This window comes from Corylus avellana, chromosome 9, assembly GCF_965113065.1.
Source record: "Corylus avellana chromosome 9, dhCorAvel1.hap1.2, whole genome shotgun sequence".
NCBI classification, from domain to species: domain Eukaryota; kingdom Viridiplantae; phylum Streptophyta; class Magnoliopsida; order Fagales; family Betulaceae; genus Corylus; species Corylus avellana.
Window position 1 is genome coordinate 5,090,334 of NC_142498.1, and position 18,549 is coordinate 5,108,882.

An 18,549-nucleotide genomic window follows, 5' to 3' on the forward strand; every position below is an offset into this window, starting at 1 on the left:
TCTTTCCCGAAGTCTAAACCTTGTCCCCGTCGACACAGCCAAGCAGGTACGTCAAATTTCGAACCCTTCTCGCTGGTTTGGTTGATCGGACCACATATATGCATCTCACTACAAAACTACAATTATTGTACTATCAGGATTGTCGTAAAAATCACAGCCTTCAATAATAAAAGTTTGACACATCATCTCAAACTTAACACAAAATACAATACTCACGTATACACTGGATCTCATGAAGAAAAAAAAAAAAAAACCAATCAGCCCTCCGATCGGCCTCCTATGTCGCTGAAAACCCATCCGTTTTGGGCGGATTCTGGCAGAGGAGGGTAGATCCGGTGGTGAGAAATAGCAGAATTTTACAGACCCAACGAACCTGTCACCGGCCTACGGATCTCCTCTCCGCCAGCCACAGCCAGAAACCACCATCCTAGCATCTCTTAAAAGGGAAAATAAAAAGTGAAAACTCCTATCACGATAGGTTTTGTTTTTATGATAAAATTTAGTGTTAGTGCTTAGAATTGCGATACGTGTCCTGAACTTATATTTGTTTGTGAGTGAACCGGTCCTTTTATAGAGTGTCTATATTTGCGATTGTAATGCATTTAATTGTCTTAATGAAGAAAACAAAAGATTGTCAAATTGTCTATATCTCTCTTTATTTAATTTTCTTTTTATCTTCTCTCGGTTTGTGTTTGTATATCAATGTAACACAATTAAAACATAGAGGTTTTATTTGTAATACATTTAATTGTTTTAATGAAAAAAAAAGGGTTGCCAAATTTTCTCTTTCTCTTTCTATTTTGGGTTTTATTTTGAATGCATTTAATTGATATTAGTATTTTGATTTTATATGTTTTTTTATCTTTATTTCCGCTGCTTATGTTCTTCCATTTTTGTTTTTGTCCCTTATATTTTATTTTATTTTTTATTTTTTCTTCTTTTACTTTCTATTTATATCTCAATGTTCTTTTGTAAATTTCATAATAAATTTCAGAAAAAGAAGAGAGAGAGATTCCATTAGTTGTTTTCTCGATGAAAAATTATACTACAGTTCTTTTATTTCCTTTTTTTTTTTTTTCTAGAACAGTTCTTTTCAATTTTCTAATAAGTTTTAAAACCGAAAAAGAAAAACGAAATAGCAATATATCACGTACAAAAGTGCAAATGTTAATAATTTCAAAGAAAAATACCAAAAGAGTTAAGAATTTCAATAAAGAAAAATGTACAAAGAAATTTATCAATAATTTCAACGACTGTAGCAGGCCAGTTAAAGTAGTTGGCATTCAAACTAATAAATAACAATATTTAATTTTAAAAAATATAGATAATTTGTTATTTGATAACTTCTAAAAAGTAGTTATTTTAAATTTAACAAATTGACTTTTTCTTCTCAAATTTAAGAGAGCATTGTGAGTACTTAGAGAGATTCTCCCTAATAGCAAAAGAATTGGGAACCGCATTTAGAGATGTTTTCCTCATGATGCTTTCCCCAGGAGAGCACCTCATGTCCCTTTCCAAAGCCATAAAGAGTTCTGTGCACAAGGAAGGGTGATCTCCTCATTCAGTCAAAAAGGCTTGTATACTTCCCTTGTGAAAGCATCACACACAGGGGTGTAAACGAGCCGAGCTTGAGCGAGCTTCCCTTGTTCAAGCTTGGCTCGTTTAAATTTTATTCGAGCTCGAGCTCGAGTCGAGCTCAAGGGCGAGTCAAAATAATCAAGCTCGAGCTAATAATAAGTCGAGCCGAGCCAGCTCGCGAGCTAGCTCTTATATTTAATGTTTTTGTTTCTAATTTTTTTTTTTAACTTCAAGTACTCTTAAAAACGGCTTAAGAAGTTAGTTTGCATATGAGTATTTGCTTAGCCTGGCTAGTCGAGTATGGAGCCTAAGTCAATATAGCAAGACATTTGATTTCAAAGAGAGAGGATATGCATCCTTTTATAGATAAGCAAACTTAGAGATTGATGTTTTCTTAACAATGTGGGACAAGTTAACAGGTTGCATTCAGACTGCATTGGGGCAACGCCCCCTACAAAAAAATATTTTTTTAACGTCTCTCTCTCAATCCCCCTCACTAGTCACAACGAATCTTCCACCTGAACTCTCATTTCCCACTCTCTCACTCTTACTCACCAGACAGGTAGTGATAGTGTTTGGGTCTGTTTGATTCTTCAATAGTTTATCCCTTTTGCAATCTCCCTCAATAGTTTCTGCTTGGTTCTTCTTCCTTTCTTTTGGGTCTGCTCTAATTGAATCGAGGTCTTTTTAATGATTACTCTCTCTCTCTCTTTGATCACGAAGGGTCTAGAATTTTTCATTCTCTAATGCTTAAATATAAATGCAATTTGAAGGTTTTAATAATTATGAGATTTATAATTAATTATGTATTACTTAGTTTATATATATATATATATATATATATATATATATATATATATATATATATACACACACGAGCTTATACGAGCTGTTCACGTGCTTAGCCGAGTCGAGCCGAGTTTACTTCGTTTAATATTCGAGCCAGGATTTGTGTTCATGAAGTGCTTCATTTAATATTCGAGTCGAGCACGAGCCGAGCTTATGTGAGCCGAGCCCGAGCTTGCTCGTGAGACACTTCGCTCACTTAACAGCATACACCTCTTTATCCATTTCTCTCCCCACTTGAAATGCCTTGCATTCTTTCTTTTTTTTGCTTGTCTCTTTCTTAAGCTAATTCTCAAAAAGTCTTTCTGCCTTTTTTTTTTTTTTTCTCTCGTCTCATAATCTACTCGTCTCTTATCTTTTATGTGGTTTGGTATTTTTTTTTTATAATTAATTGATTTCTATAGGCATTATACTTCGCTAACCTACATATTTCAAGGAGATTATGGGCTTCTTTGTTAACCTTTTTTTTTTTCCCCAAAAAAAGTCAAAACATTCTCACAAAAAAAAAAAAAACTCAATATTCTATCTCCTTTTTATCACGTCAAAATATATATATTTTATTTTTTTTAAAAAAAAATCCTTAGATTAATTTCCATCACATATGTTGTTGCTCACTATCAAAATAAATACCATATCCAACCCAACCACGACAATCCTAACTTCTTGAGATAAAGGGAAAAGTATACTTTAACACCCAAAGTTTGAGGCGATTTTTGATTCGATCTTTAATGTTTCAATTTTTGCAATGCACCCCCCAAACTTCCAAATTTTTGCAATTTGACTAATTTTATCCAAAACTTCCCATATTGCCCCTAATTTTTTTTTTTTGCCATTTTTGTACCCCCAATTTTTTTTTTTTTTATAAAAAATAAATAAAAAATTTGAGGCAATATGAGAATTTTGAGATAAAATTGGTCGAATTGAAAAAATTTGAAAGTTTGAGGGTGCATTGCAAAAATTGAAACATTGGAGGTCAAATTGAAAATCGCCCAAAACTTTGAGGGGTAAAATGTAATTTTCTCTAAGATAAAAGATTTTTGGGTGCTTTAACCAATCACTACAAAAAACAGGGACATTATTGATGTGGCAAACAGCAACTCATGTTTGCCACGTCAATAATTTTTGACGTGTCTAAATAAACACGTCAAAAAATCATTTATTGATGTGTCGGATTTTAACACGTCAAAAATTTTTCACGTGGCATTTAGACACATCAAAAATTTTTGATGTGCCATTATTCCATGTCAAAAAATTTTGACGTGTTCCATTAGCACGTCAAAAAATTTTGACGTGTCATTTTTAACAGGTCAAAAATTTTGGACGTGTCTGTATTCAACACATCAAAAATTATAATTAATTAGGTAGTAAATTAATTTTAAGTGGTATGAAAAATTAATTTTATCATATTAGTACAAATTAATTGGTATATACATGCATGCCAATTAATTAATAAATTAATTTTATTAATTATATCACATGCATGCCAATTTGCTAGTATCATAATCATACTATTGTATACCAATTAACATCATAATTGGTATACAATAATATTACCATGCATATGAATCATATTGTACAATTAATACTATACTATTGTACAATTAATATTATCACATGCAAATGAATCAAACATTTCATTAATATGATATGATATTATCATGCATAAATCATTCTAGTAATATTAATATGATAGCCATATTAATTTTTTAAAAAAATACAGGACTTACAGAATATATTTATTTTATAAGAACCGCAAATCCCACATGAACTCGACCAACACAAAATACAATGTTCGGTGAGTGGATTATTATGCCCTCATGAAAAAATGAATTTTATTATCTGTACATCTAGAATATTAATTTATTTATTCTCTAATTAGTTTTAAGTATATTGTATATATAATGTGTTATATAAGAGAAAAAAATGATATAAATGAAAATTTAAAAATTTATCTTGCAATTCTTGACGTATCACATATGACACGACAAGAATTTCTTGACGTGTCACATGTGGACACGTCATAAAATGGTGACATATCATTTCAGAACTAACTTTTGGAAAGAAAATTTGGAATATGTAACACTCCTCATATATATATATATATATATATATATATATAGTTGTTATGCAATTAAAATATATGTTAATAATACAATAATTTAAATACTTAACCTTATAAAATGAGAGTTAATGTAGTATTTTTTTAAAAAATTATATTATTTCAATATAATTTAAAAGGAGAAAGGAAGAACTTGGACGGCTAAAAAACATATTAAAAGTGAATAAATTAAAGAAACAAAATAATGGTGGAGGAGAAAATAAAAAATATAATAAAATACATAAAATATAAAATATAATGTTGTTTAATTAATTCTTGACGTGCCATGATGTAGCATGTCAAGAACTTCTTGACATGTCCTGTATTGACATGTCAAGAAGCTCCTCGGGAAGGTGTGAATCCAGCTGGTAGCTGGATTCGTGCCTCCCTCTTTTTTTTTTTCCTCTCTTTCTTTCTCTCCCCCGCGCTACAGCCTTCCCCTCCGCCAGTTTTTTTCACCTCCGGCCGGCCGTTTTTCACACAACCCTCCCCTCTACATTTCTTTCTCTCACCCACGTTCTCTCTCTCACTAGCTAGCTAGCTCGCTACCTGTCGTTCTCTCTCTCACCCGCTCTCTCTCAAGAGCTTCTTGATGTGTGGCACGTCAAGAGCTTCTTGACGTGTCCTGTATTGACACGTCAAGAAGCTCCTCAGGAAGGCGCAAATCTAGCTGGTAGCTAGATTCGTGCCTCCCTCTTTTCTTTTTCCTTTTTTTTTTTTTTTTTCCCCTCTCTTTCTTTCTCTCCCCCGCGCTACAGCGCTCCCCTCCGCCAGTTTTTTTTCACCTCCGGCCGGCCGTTTTTCACACAACCCTCCCCTCTACATTTCTTTCTCTCACCTGCGTTCTCTCTCTCACTAGCTAGCTAGCTCGCTACCTGCCATTCTCTCTCTCACCCGCTCTCTCTCAAGAGCTTCTTGATGTGTGGCACGTCAAGAGCTTCTTGACGTGTCCTGTATTGACACGTCAAGAAGCTCCTCGTGAAGGCGCGAATCCAGCTGGTAGCTGGATTCATGCCTCCCTCTTTTCTTTTTCTTTTTTTCTTTTCTTTTTCCCTCTCTTTCTTTCTCTCCCCCGCACTACAGCGCTCCCCTCCACCAGTTTTTTTTCACCTCCAGCCGGCCGTTTTTCACACAGCCCTCCCCTCTACATTTCTTTCTCTCACCCGCGTTCTCTCTCTCACTAGCTAGCTAGCTCGCTACCTGTCGTTCTCTCTCTCACCCGCTCTCTCTCTCAGTGGTTCTCTCTCTTACTGGCTGTCACCACCGCTCCTCCCTCCGGCAAGCACGAGCTCTCCCTCCGGCCTCTCCAAAATCAGGTGTATATATATATATATACCCCCATTCACGTGAATTTTGTTTAGGTCAGAAAACGCACGCGTGAGTCGTGACTCTATCTAGGTTAAAAACACTCTCTTCCAACATTTTCAGACAAATCGCTTTCTTTCCTCTTCCCTCTCCCCTCACCAATGGCTGGCCACCAGAGACCACAAACGTAAGCACCGCTGAAGACGAGCGACCCACATCTCTGGCGACGAGCTACCCACCGTTAAAATCCCCAAATTTCAAAACCCCAACCTAGTGTCAAAATCCATCCTCCCTCTCTCCCACTGACGATGAAAAGCACAGGTTTTATTTGTCTCTCTCTGTTATATTTATTGCGTCAAAGTTACGTGATATTATGGAATAACTCTTGGGGTTATTAATGGTGTTTGTCAATGAAGTTTGGTTGACAGAGCACGCGGATGAATTAGGCTATCAAAGCGAATATGTTTTTGTTGATATAATTAATATCTAAATTAGTATTAAGAGGTGGTTGGATGTTGATTATTTTAATTTCTTATTTGATCCTGAGGCTTGTATACGTAGGAGAGAATAGGAATTGATTTCTCGAGCGGTTATTTTTCTTCTATGTTGCTTTGATTTATAAAGGTAATATTAATTTCCTTTTCTTTAATCATGTTCCAAAAAAAAAAAAAAAATTGGAAGTGAAATCACACCGACAAAAGCGGTTTCGGGAGTAGGCGGTTTTGGGAACGGTTCTATTAGTAAGAAACTTTTCATTATGATTATTTAGAAATTCAGAAATCTTATATTTTTAATCTATAATCATTTCCAACTTTTAGTTTCTTTAATTTTTTTAATTTAACTCATTTCTCTTTTTTGAATAGAATTTTGGTATATGGTTCTACTGGCCATACTTCCAGTGCTAAATTTTTTCCCCAACTTACTTTGACGTTCCTTTTTTTTTTTAATCTTGCTTACTACTTGAAACCTTTTTTTTTTTTTTTCTTCTTCTTGTCATTTATGCATCCACTAATTATTATTATTATTTTTTCATTCCTATCGTTTTTAAAAACAAACTCGTGCATTGCCAGGTTTTAGGCTCGTTATTATAAAATCTAGCTTATGTGTCATTTTTTTTTTATTGGATACTGTAAAATATAAATTTTACTACCCATGATTGAAGGTATTCCCTTTATATTAATCCTCCTCAATCACCATAATTAGTTTATCCCAAAAATTTAAGTACTCAAACTTCTAAGTCGTTCGTTGCAGGTCCCTATTGCTCAACGAGAGAACTCCTTATTGTTCAATTTACGCACGGGGGAACTCCAGCGAGAAAAGAAAGGTGATAGTGAAGAAGTAGTGATGGAATCAATTCCATCAATGCAAACAATTGTGCCGCTGGGATTTCGCTTTAGGCCCTACGATGATGAGCTCATAACCGACTATTTGTTGAAGAAGGTTAAGGGTGTAAAGATTCCCTGGGAGGGCATCGTTGAGTGTGATATATACGGCGAAATATCTCCCTGGGAAACTTGTAGTGATCTTTCTGATCCAGAGGAGAAGATTTACTTTTTCATAAGGCTGAAGAAACTATCCAAAAATAGAGTGAAGCGAACAGCCGGTTGTAGGGTTTGGCACGAGAATTCTGATATCAAGATATATGATTATAAGGGCGATGTTATTGGGGCTAGAAAATTGTTTTGTTTCATGGTAAAACAAGGCTCGTGCACAAAGAAATCTGACTAGATTATGCACAAGTTCTCACTCATTAGAGAGCAAGAACAGAATAACAACTGGGTCCTGTGCAACCTTCAAAACAAGGGATTAGAATCAAGAGTTGGGATCAAAAGAAGCCTTCGAGATCATCAGTATTGTATTGGTCAGGTTCCTCATATTACTGTATCTTTTGAAACTGAAACCCCCCAACCCTTGATTAATCCAGACATGCTCCTACTTATGTAGACATTGGGAAAGCTGATTTGGAAACCTTCACGACTCTACCAACAAGTGACAACTCTTATTCTCAATTTTTTTCCTTCAAATAATTATCTGCTACACGCTTGCCCAGAGGGTGGACATTTGCCACTCGATACATATATCGATTTTTCTGTTGAAGCTCATATGGAAGCCATCATCAGCTCTCTACCAATCAGTAAAGACTCTGATTCTTTCCCTCTGCCAATCGATGCATGTGTCAATTTTTCGGATCTTTTTTATGCTGAGTTCTCACAACAATGAGCTCAAACAAAATGTTATGGTGCCTCTTAGTATAGCAAAAGATTGTAACTTGCAAATTTATTCTCCTTTTAGTATAGGAAAAGATTGTAACTTGCAAATTTATTATATGGAACAAATTGTTAATATTTAGTGTTCGTTCAATTTTGTTAGAGCATAGAATCTCTTGTCTTGATTTATTTTGATTGAGCATATATCTCTACTAGTTCTAACACAAATGACACGCCATTGACTTTTTTTTTTTTTTTTTATAAAAAAAAAAAAGCAATATGATATTAGTTGATTTTTTGAGTTTCGTTTTTTTTTCCTTTTAACTCTGAAATTAGTTGATTTTTCAAGTTCTGAGGATTTCATATGTACGCAAAGGTGCATTTATAGTTGGGTTTTGAATATTTAGATGCTTGATTTCTTATAATCAGCTTTTAATTTTTTCAACTATTTATCTTCCATGGAATATGGTTGCTTGAAATTTTTTAATGTCCCTATAAGCTTTGAAGTGGTAACATTGACTCAAACACTCCATTTTTGGTTTGCCTTTTGTATGTTCAACCATGCACACACGTTGAACATACAAACCACGGCCAAGTCATCGACCTTCACTCCCTCTTTCCCCATTTTGACAAACAAAAGTAGCGCAGTTCTGGGCAAACCATGTCAAGCATAGCAGCCCATTAAGGTCGTCCAGTCTACAGTGTCTTTGTTCGAATGCGGAATTTCAACGAACAATTTGCGTGCATAGCATGAGTTGCTACAAGCAGTGTACAAATGAAGGATGGCGTTGTGGAGGAAAGAGTCTGGGGAGGCGACCAAGCCGATGGTGATGACATTGGCGTGGAATTTCTTGCCGGGGTCTAGAGAAGAGTGTCGAGCACAGTGTTACATGTAGTCATTGTTAGGTAGTGGGTCTGTTATGAAGTATTATCAATTAGGTTATTTATTTCATTAATATTTTATTATTTTAATATTGTTGCATGTGTAGGACTCTTATATTATGTTTATCTCTTTTATCTTGTTATTTGTTATTTGGGTAGGAAAAAGATTTTCACGCAAGATTTTTACGACCTTGAGGACAAGGTCGATTCAAAGAGGGATGGAATGTTACGTGTAGTCATTGTTAAATGTTAGGTAGTGGGTCTGTTATGAAGTATTATCAATTAGGTTATTTAGTTCATTAATGTTTTATAGTTGTTTTATTATTTTCATATTGTTGCGTGTGTAGGACTCTTATGTTATGTTTATCTCTTTTATCTTGTTATTTGTTATTTGGGTAGGATTAGATTTTTCTATTTGGGTAAGATTAGATTTATCTATTTTAAATGGAAGTCCTATCTCATGTGGGACTCTATTTTCTATTGTCTTTAAATACTGCATTATTTATGAATAAGAAATTAGTCAAGAATTTATTCAAACCTTGTGTTTGAGGGAGTTTCAGAGCACCTCTAATTGCTCATAGGAGAGGTTTTCTCTCCAGGATTATCCTGGGGGACGACCAGCGGCGTAGTCAAGTATCCTGCTAGTGACCGGACGAGTAAGGAATCAGTACACTTTCGTTATCTAGTGATTGGGAGGGACGTTGGAGCCTGTCAACATGGAAGGGGTGTCTTTTCCCACAACTAGAGAGCAAATCGAAATCACCATCACAGATGGGGATATAGTTGTGAACTGTGAGAAGGGCGAGAGGTGCATGATTGGCAGAGTTAGGATGGAAAAGAAGATTAACAAAGATGTCTTCTGGAAATCTATATCTCGGTTATGGCGCACAGGAAGCCTATTTCCTTCAAAGAAATTCAAGAAAACCTCTGGGTTTTTGAATTTTCAGATGAAGCGGACAAAAAATGTGTTTTGGAGGGCCGGCCTTGGGCATACGAGCGACAGATCATGGTGCTCGGTGAGTTCAATGGGAGCATACCACCTTCCCAACCGGAATTCTGTCATACTCCTTGCTAGATCCAGGTACATAACATGCCCCTTAATTGCATGTCGAGAATGGTGGGGAAAAAAATTGGGGAGACCTTGGGAGTCCTGGAGGAGGTGGATGTGGCAGGGGATGGATCGGGGTGGGGTCGATACCAGAGGTTGAGAGTCAGAATCGACATCACAAAACCCCTAGAAAGGGGGAGAACATTACTACTTTGGGGACAATCCATATGGGTGAATTTCAAGTACGAGAACCTTCCCTTGTTTTGCTTCCATTGTGGCTGTATTATGCATGGAGAGAAGGGTTGTGGCTCTAAACAACATAGGCAACTACACATTCCAGGGGGGAAGTCGGAATGGGGTGTTGAGCTGAGGGCAGATGATCCCCATCGAAAATTTGAGGGGAGAAACGTCAGGCCAAGTAGGGATAGTTGGAACTCTGCTATGCAAGGGGGAACGGCGTCGGACAGCGAAAGGAGTTACCCGGCCTCTTCAGAAATGGCATGTAGTGATTCTGAAGGCAACCGTAGCAAATCATGCACTCCCATAATGGCACGATTTAATTGCCGTAATAGGAACCCAAGAGTTACACCCCCACAACTAAACGCCCCAACCCCTAGAAAGGAAAGTGAAGCTGAGAGTTTTATGGCGGCTACAAAAAAGAGCAATGGAAAAGGAGTGAAGGAGGGAAAGACCAAAAAGGAAGAGGTGGTCCCCACTGGATCGCCTACCATGCCATTAAGGAGCTTCAAGCAGGCAACTAGAGGTGGAATGCGTTTTTCTTCAAAAGGGGGCCCATGAGCTAGAAAAGAGGAAGATACGAGGGCCAATTTGAACCATGATTCTCCTTAGTTGGAACTGCCGGGGGCTTGGGAACCCCCGTGCAGTTCGGGACCTCCACCGGTTGGTGTAGGAAAAGAGACCCGACATTTTAATTCTCATGGAAACAAAGTGTAATAAGAATAAAATGGAGGCTATTAGGCTGAAGTTAGGTTTTTGGGGTTCTTTCGAGGTGGGCTCAGTTGGAAGTAGTGGGGGATTGGCTTTGCTGTGGCAGGTGGATAGTGATGTCACTATTGTAATCTATTCAAGCCGCCATATTAACGGAGAAGTGGGAGCCCCAATGGAGAATAAAAGCTTGAAACTCACTGGTTTCTATGGCCACCGGGACCCGGCAAAGAGATATGAAGCGTGGAACCTATTGAAATTTCTCAAAGACCTCCATCCTTGTCCGCGGTTGTGTTTTGGAGACTTTAACGAGATCGCAAACAACTCGAGAAAATGGAGAGTTGCAATAAGAAGGGACAGTCAGATGGAGATGTTCAGAGACACGTTGGAATTATGCCGTCTCAATGATCTGGGCTTTATTGGTTCAAAATACACCTGGAATAATGGTAGGGACAGCGAAGAATTTACAAAGAAGCGGCTTGATCATGCTCTTGGCAATTTAGAGTGGTGTGAGCTGTTCCAAGATAAGGTAGTTCACGTCCTGCCTTCTATATCTTGTGACCACAAACCACTGTTGATTCAGTGTGATATTACAAAAAGGCAGCCCATTAAAAAGACGAAAGTGTTTCGTTTTGAGGAGAGCTGGACGCTAGATGAAGAATTCCATGTGGTTGTTAAGAAGGCTTGTGAGGAGGGGCCCACAGTGGGAAGAAAGCTTAAGGAGATTAAAGAAAGTAGGCTTTTTGCCCCAAAGTTTTGAGCAAGTGGAGCAGGGAAAAGTTTGGGAAGATGCACAGAGACTTGATTACACGGACTGCCCAATTGGAAATACTCCAACAAAATGAAGGCCCCCATAACAGAGAGGAAATTCACAAACTTCAGGGTGAGATAAATGAAATCTTGGAAATGGAAGATGTGACAAAGGGCCAAGCAAAGCTGGTACAAATGGCGAGATAGAAACACTCCTTATTTCCATGCATGGGCATCTCAAAGGCATCGCACAAACCGTATAGAAATTTTTTTTGATTTATCCGGTTGTGAGCATGTAGAGCAGGAGGAGGTGTGCAAAGCTTTCTATGGCTTTTATTCAGATTTATTCACTTCGGGTGGAACTTGGGGAGTTGATGAGTGTTTGGCAGGCATACAACCCACTATTACAAATGATATGAATTTTCCCTTTTGAGGGAATTCATAGCTACAGAAGTCAAACACGCGCTCGGTCAAATGGCTCCTCTTAAATCACTGGGCCCAAACGGTTTCAATGCAGGATTTTTCCAAAAGCCATGGGTAACAGTGGGGGAGGAGGTATGTACAGCTGTGTTGGGTTTCTTAAATAGTGGTTTTTTCAATCCTGCAATTAATAAAACTTTCATAGCACTGATCCCTAAAAAGAAAAAACCCACTAGTGTTGCTGAATTCTGCCCAATTAGCTTGTGCAATTTTTTATACAAAATTATTGCAAAGGTGTTGGCAAACAGGTTGAAAAAAGTTATGAATAGCATTATTTCCCATACTCAAAGTGCTTTCATTCTTGGTCGTCTTATCACAGAAAACTTACTTGTGGCTTTTGATGCTCTTCATACTATGAATGGGAGACTCAAAGGTCGCAAGGGCTCTATGGCACTAAAACTGGATATGAGTAAGGCGTATGATAGGATGGAGTGGAGGTATTTGGAGGCAATTATTCTTAAAATGGGTTTTGCACCCAGATAGGTCCAGTTAATTATGACTTGTGTCAGCCCTATTACTTATTCTATTTTGGTGAATGGCTAGCCTTATGGAGCTATTACCCCTTCTCGGGGAATCTAACAGAGTGATTCCCTCTCACCTTACCTTTTTATCATATGTGTGGAAGGTTTGAGTTCTTTGTTGACAAGGGTGGAGTTAAACCATGAGTTGACCGGCTTAGCTATTTCAAGAGGAGTAATTCGCATTAACCACTTGTTTTTCGTAGATGACAGTTTGCTGTTTTGAAAGGCTAATCTTTTTGAGTGGTTAAAAATTTAGGAGATACTTGAAATCTATGAGCGGGCTTTGGGGCAAAGACTTAATAGGGATAAAACTTCCCTCTTTTTCAGCCAGAATACAAAGAAGGAGACGCAGGATCATCTCATGGGAGAGGTTGGCGTTCGATCAACTCAATGCTATGAGAAGTATTTGGGTCTCCCAGCCCTCATCGGCATGTCTAGGACACGGTCCTTCCACAATATTCAAGGAAGGATTTGGGACAGACTCCAAGGTTGGAAGGAGAAGTTTTTGTCACAGGTTGGCAAGGAAGTATTGATAAAGGCAGTTATCCAAGCAATTCCCACCTACACGATGAGCATATTCCGGTTACCAAAAGCCTTGTGTCGTCGGATTAATTCCATGATAAGGAGGTTTTGGTGGGGGCATAAAGAGAACTTGTCATGGGTAGCTTGGTTGAGTTGGGGAAAATTGAGTTTTTCCAAAGATGAAGGGGGATTGGGCTTCTGGGATATTGAAATTTTCAATCAAGCCTTGTTAGCCAAACAAGGTTGGCGTATTCTTCAAAATCCGGGCTCCCTAGTGGGTTAAATATTTCAAGGAAAATACTTCTCAAACGGTTCTTTTTTGGACTCAAACTTGGGGAGGAATCCTTCTTATGCTTGGCGAAGCATTTGGGGAGCTAAGAGGCTAAGAGCACACTAATGGAAGGGTTGCTATTGAGGGTTGGAGATGGGAAATCTATTAAAATTTGGGAAGACAAATGGATCCCAGCAATTCTTACCAACCGGATCCAATTTCCAACCACTTTTTTCCCAAGGGACACTCGGGTGTACAAATTGATAGACCAAGATAAGCGGTGGTGGAACATCCAGCTCCCCAAACAACTCTTCTCTGACACAGAGGTGGCTAGTATAAGTAGTTTGGCGATTTCCCCGAGGAGACATGCAGACCGGCTAGTATGGGGATGTACAAAGAATGGTGATTTCACAATCCAGAGTGCATACCATCTAGCGAAGGCAGTTTTGGGGCGGGAAATGGGTTCAAGCTCAAATTGGCAGTCACAGAAGGAACTATAGAGAAAGGTTTGGAGTATTCGAGGACAAAAAGTCTTGCAGGTTTTTCTGTGGAAAGCTTGTCTAGATATACTCCCTACTCGAGAAAATTTACATCGACGTGAGATCAGTTCTGACCCTCTCTGTCCAGTGTGTGGATTATTTGTGGAATCAGTAGGGCATATTCTATGGAGTTGCCAATCAGCCAGGGATGTCTGGTTGGAGGGACCTAAAGTTTTACAAAAATCCACTAGCAATGAGGGAGGATTCATGGAGACTATGCTGTCATTTATGGGGAGATTGGATGAGGAGACTTTTCTTCTCCTTGCCGTTGTAGCACGCCAGCTTTGTTTTTGTAGGAATGCCTTGGTGCATGGGGGAATCTTCCAGTCCCCTACAGAGGAGTTGAGACTGGCAAAGGAGCAGCTGAAAAATTTTGCTACAGCCGAACCCTCTTGTCAAGCCCAAGAGGGAGCTCTAGGGAACACTAACAAGGACAAATGGTGGGAGAAACCACCGGTAGACTGTGTGAAAGTTAATTGGGATGCCTCAGTATCTAAAGAGTTGGGTCTGACAGGGGTGGGGGTCATTCTACAGGATCATGAAGGGGCTGTTATAGCTTCTTTCTGTACCTCCAAACCAAGCATTATGGATCCGGCATCAGCAGAAGCGATAGGCGCTTGGCACGCAACCGAAGTGGTTCGCTTACTGGGAGTGAGGAAGATCATTCTAGAGGGTGACACCTTGGAGGTGGTTCGAGTGCTGCGGATTGAAGGGATATGGCATGGGAGTTACGGCCTGGTGGTAGAAGAAGCCAGAAGGAATTTACAACACCTGCTGGAATGGAGGGTGAACCACGTCAAAGGTAGGCCAACGTGTTGGCACATGAATTAGCTAAACATGTGGTGATAATAAAAGAAGAAAAGTTGTGGGTTGGGATGTATGCCCAGTGTATCCATGCCTCAGTTATTGCTGAGCAGTTTTCGACTTAAAATAATAACATGAGTTCTTGTTTTAAAAAAAAAAAAAAAAAAAAAAAAAAAAAAAAAGAGTTTAGTTAAGTTTGCAACACTTTTTTTTTTTTTTTTTTGACATGTCCGCACAAGAGGGGGGAGGGAGATTCGAACTAGTGACCTCCACTTCATTAAGTGTGGTCCCAGCCAATTGAATTACATCTTGGGGACTAAGTTTGCAACACTTAAACCAAAATATATGACGACATTTAATATAAAGGCCTAAAAATTCAATTTAATTTCTCTACGATAAGTTATTTAATTCTAATTAAAATAATCATTACACATAAAAAAAAAAAAAAAAAAAAAAAAAAAAAAAAAAGAAAGACCTAAGCTACAATGATTTAATTATAGACATATATAGGGTATACCAATTAAATTTTTTTCCTTAATTTTTTTTTTTTAAAGATATAATTAATATTATTAATTTATTTATTTTAACGTGTAAAATAGTAGTACGTCAGTGATTGTTGACGTGCTAAAATGACACGTCAAGAATTTCTTGACGTGTTATTTTTACACGTCAATAATTATTGACGTGTTATTCTCACACGTCAAAAATTATTGACGAGTTAAAATGACACGTCAAAAATTTTCTTGACGTGTCAAACTGCCATGTAAATAATTATTGACGTATCAGAATGCCACGTTAATAATTATTGACATGTCGAAATGACACGTCAATAATTATTGACGTGTGATATTTTGCCACGCCACTATTGTATATAATTTCTTTAAATTAAATTGAATTTAATTTTAGCAACGTGGCAATCTTTGACACGTTGCTATTTAATGACGTGCGGGATGTAGCACATCACTAATTAGTGATATGGCACATTTTACACGTCAATAAAATTGTTATTGACATGGCACTTTTGCCATGTCACTAAAGTGGGTTACTGTTTGCTACGTCAAAAAAAAAAAAAAACAAAAAAAAAAAAATTTGTAGTGTATACTATAGCACGGGATTCTTCATTATAATTTAATTTTAAAATTTAGACACATTATTTTTCATTATAAGTTAAAAAAAAATGTATACCTATAAGTATAGAGAATAACTTCTATAGGGTCTTGGCATAAACTAAGGCTTTTGTGCCCTCTAATAAGAAGGCGACACATCAGCGTTGAACACTATAATAAAAATATGATGTTCCATCTAATCTTTTTTTCTAGAATACCTGAAACAAAATACCTTCTACAATAAACTTTTCATATTTTTCTCCTAAACCACCCTAGCCACCAACCTGCAGTCGGAAACGCTGCCGACTGGTACCCTTCTCTCTCTCACTGGCGGCAACAGAAACTATCACAAAAGCAACCCAAAATTAAGATTCATTCATCCCTGCTTCAACAGTATGTAAACAGAAAAATCATTCACAATGGGCAGTAAAAATACAAGAAGAAAATCATTGAGAATTGTTCGAAGACATTTTTTTTCATCTAGCTAGAAGATTAGAAGATTAGAAAACATCACGGGTGTGTGAGAGAGAGGGAGCACAGGAGAAAAAATCTTTGTTGCCGCCGGTGAGAGAGAGAGGGGCACCGGCCGGTTGGGAGGTTGGTCATATAAAGCAAGAGGAAAATATGGCAGTGCACAACCTCGCAAAGGAAGCGTCTTAAAACCCCTATGATCGAGTTTGGATTGAAGATTGTCTTGTATTTTGAATATTGTCAATTTAGAGCGTTTAGCTCTAGCTTTGTAGAGCATTGGCTCTTGTTATTAGTTTCCATCTAATAATGAAGACTATTTCTTCTTTTCCAAAAAAAAAACTGACTAAACTTATTAATACATAATTATTATTTTTTGTAAGAAATACCTAATAATTGGATTTAAATTATTTGTTTCCATATTTGATTCGGACATGCATTAATAATACTTAATTTATTGAATAATTTATATATGGAAAATTCTTAAAATATAATTAACGCAATTAATAACACTAATTAATGACCGATTTTTTAAGAAAAAACCGGTTAAAAAATTATGCCTTAAATAACCGGTTTAGCCTTTAAAAAAAAAAGAGTGCACGTCACATGTCGCAATTTTAAGACACTTCTAAGAGGGGTTACGGCTTTTATATATATATATATATATATATATATATAGATGTTGGAGGTATTTTTCATTTTTAGCATATGCGAGCTGATATTATTCTCATGTTCTTGTATCACAAATGCGTATGATGAGATAGAATATTAAGACAAAAGTTTCAAAGCCTCTTTCTTTATTAAAACTTCCATATAACAGAACGAATTAAGCTCCCAATCCCTTTTTCCTTGCGCATGCATAAAAAATCAGAAGAAGAAAGGAAACAAAAGTAGGGCAGCCCACATTTAAGATTTTTGTTCACTCAGTAATCATCGTTCCAGCCCCTTTATCGGTCATGATCTCCAAGAGCAACGAGTGCGGCACCCTCCCATCAATAATACTTGCAGTCCTAACGCCCTGCGCCAGCGATCGCACGCAGCAATGGACCTTGGGAATCATCCCACCCCCAACCTTCCCTTCCTCCACCATCCTCTTCACTCCGTCGATGCTTATTTTCTTCACCAAACTATCCGGATCCTCCCTGTCCTCCAAGATCCCCGCCACGTCCGTCAGCAGGATCAGCTTCTCGGCCCCCAACGCCGCCGCCAGCTCCCCCGCCACCGTGTCCGCGTTGATGTTGTACGGCTGACCCGACTCGTTTGCCGCCACAGACGTCACGACCGGAATGTGTCCGCTGTCGATGAGCGGACGCAGGACGGTGGAGTCCACGCGGGCAACCTCGCCGACAAACCCTAACTGTTGGGACTTGGGGCTGGGCCGGGCAGTCAGGAGCTGGCCGTCCATGCCGGAGAGCCCAACGGCGGTGGCGCCTGCCCTGTTGATCAGGGACACCAGTTGTTTGTTCACTTTCCCGACAAGCACCATGGAGACGATCTCCATGGTTTGGGAGTCGGTGACACGGAGCCCCTCGTGGAAGACTGGAGGGATGTTGACGCGCTTCAGCCATTGGTTGATCTCGGGTCCGCCGCCGTGGACGAGGACGGGGCGAAGGCCGACGCAGGCGAGGAGGACGAGGTCGTTAACGACGGAGGCCTGGAGCTCCTGTGATTTCATGGCTGCGCCACCGTACTTGACCACGATGGTCTTTCCCCGTAATTTCTGGATGAATGGCAGCGATTCCGATAGAATGTCGACTCGGAACTGACCTGCGGTGCCCACGTCATCTTGTGCCGTGTTTGTGATTGAGAGGGAGCGTGCTTTGGGAGAGGGAGAGTGGAGAATCGAGAATGCGAAGTTGGGTTTCTTGGGGGTTTGTGTCTGTGTTCGGGTTTTTGAAGAGCATGAGAGAGGTGGGTAGTGTTTCATTATCGATTTTGCCATCAACATCTTTGCGAGGAAGAGAACCGGCGACGGAGTCTGGGTTTTCGTTTGCTCTCTGAACAGGGCAGCCTGGGGTACGTTTAAGACACAACAAGGTACGTTTAAGACACAACAAGAAGAAGCAGCCAAAAAGGTGCTCGTGCTAAAAAGTATTCCCTTCCCCTCGCATATATAATATGCCCACTTCGGACTTTCGACGCAGAAGCTATGCGGTGCATGGGGATGATTATATCTTTT

The 18,549-nt window shown here is 38.6% G+C and overlaps 1 protein-coding gene and 2 pseudogenes across 1 annotated transcript; 2 read left to right on the forward strand and 1 right to left on the reverse strand.

Annotated features, from left to right (window-relative positions):
- The first annotated feature begins 7,189 nt into the window (after positions 1-7,189).
- On the forward strand, positions 7,190-7,771 carry LOC148583618 (NAC domain-containing protein JA2-like; annotated as a pseudogene).
- Positions 7,772-11,698: 3,927 nt separating this feature from the next.
- LOC148583619 (uncharacterized) lies at positions 11,699-14,823 on the forward strand. Its single transcript, XM_088510712.1, has 6 exons — positions 11,699-11,848; positions 12,374-12,576; positions 12,683-12,764; positions 12,917-13,424; positions 13,873-13,992; positions 14,081-14,823. Exons 1-6 carry the CDS (start codon positions 11,699-11,701, stop codon positions 14,821-14,823), a joined length of 1,806 nt encoding a protein of 601 aa, XP_088366838.1.
- A 2,368-nt stretch (positions 14,824-17,191) lies between these two features.
- LOC132190552 (acetylglutamate kinase, chloroplastic pseudogene) lies at positions 17,192-18,412 on the reverse strand (annotated as a pseudogene).
- Between the last annotated feature and the right edge of the window lie 137 nt (positions 18,413-18,549).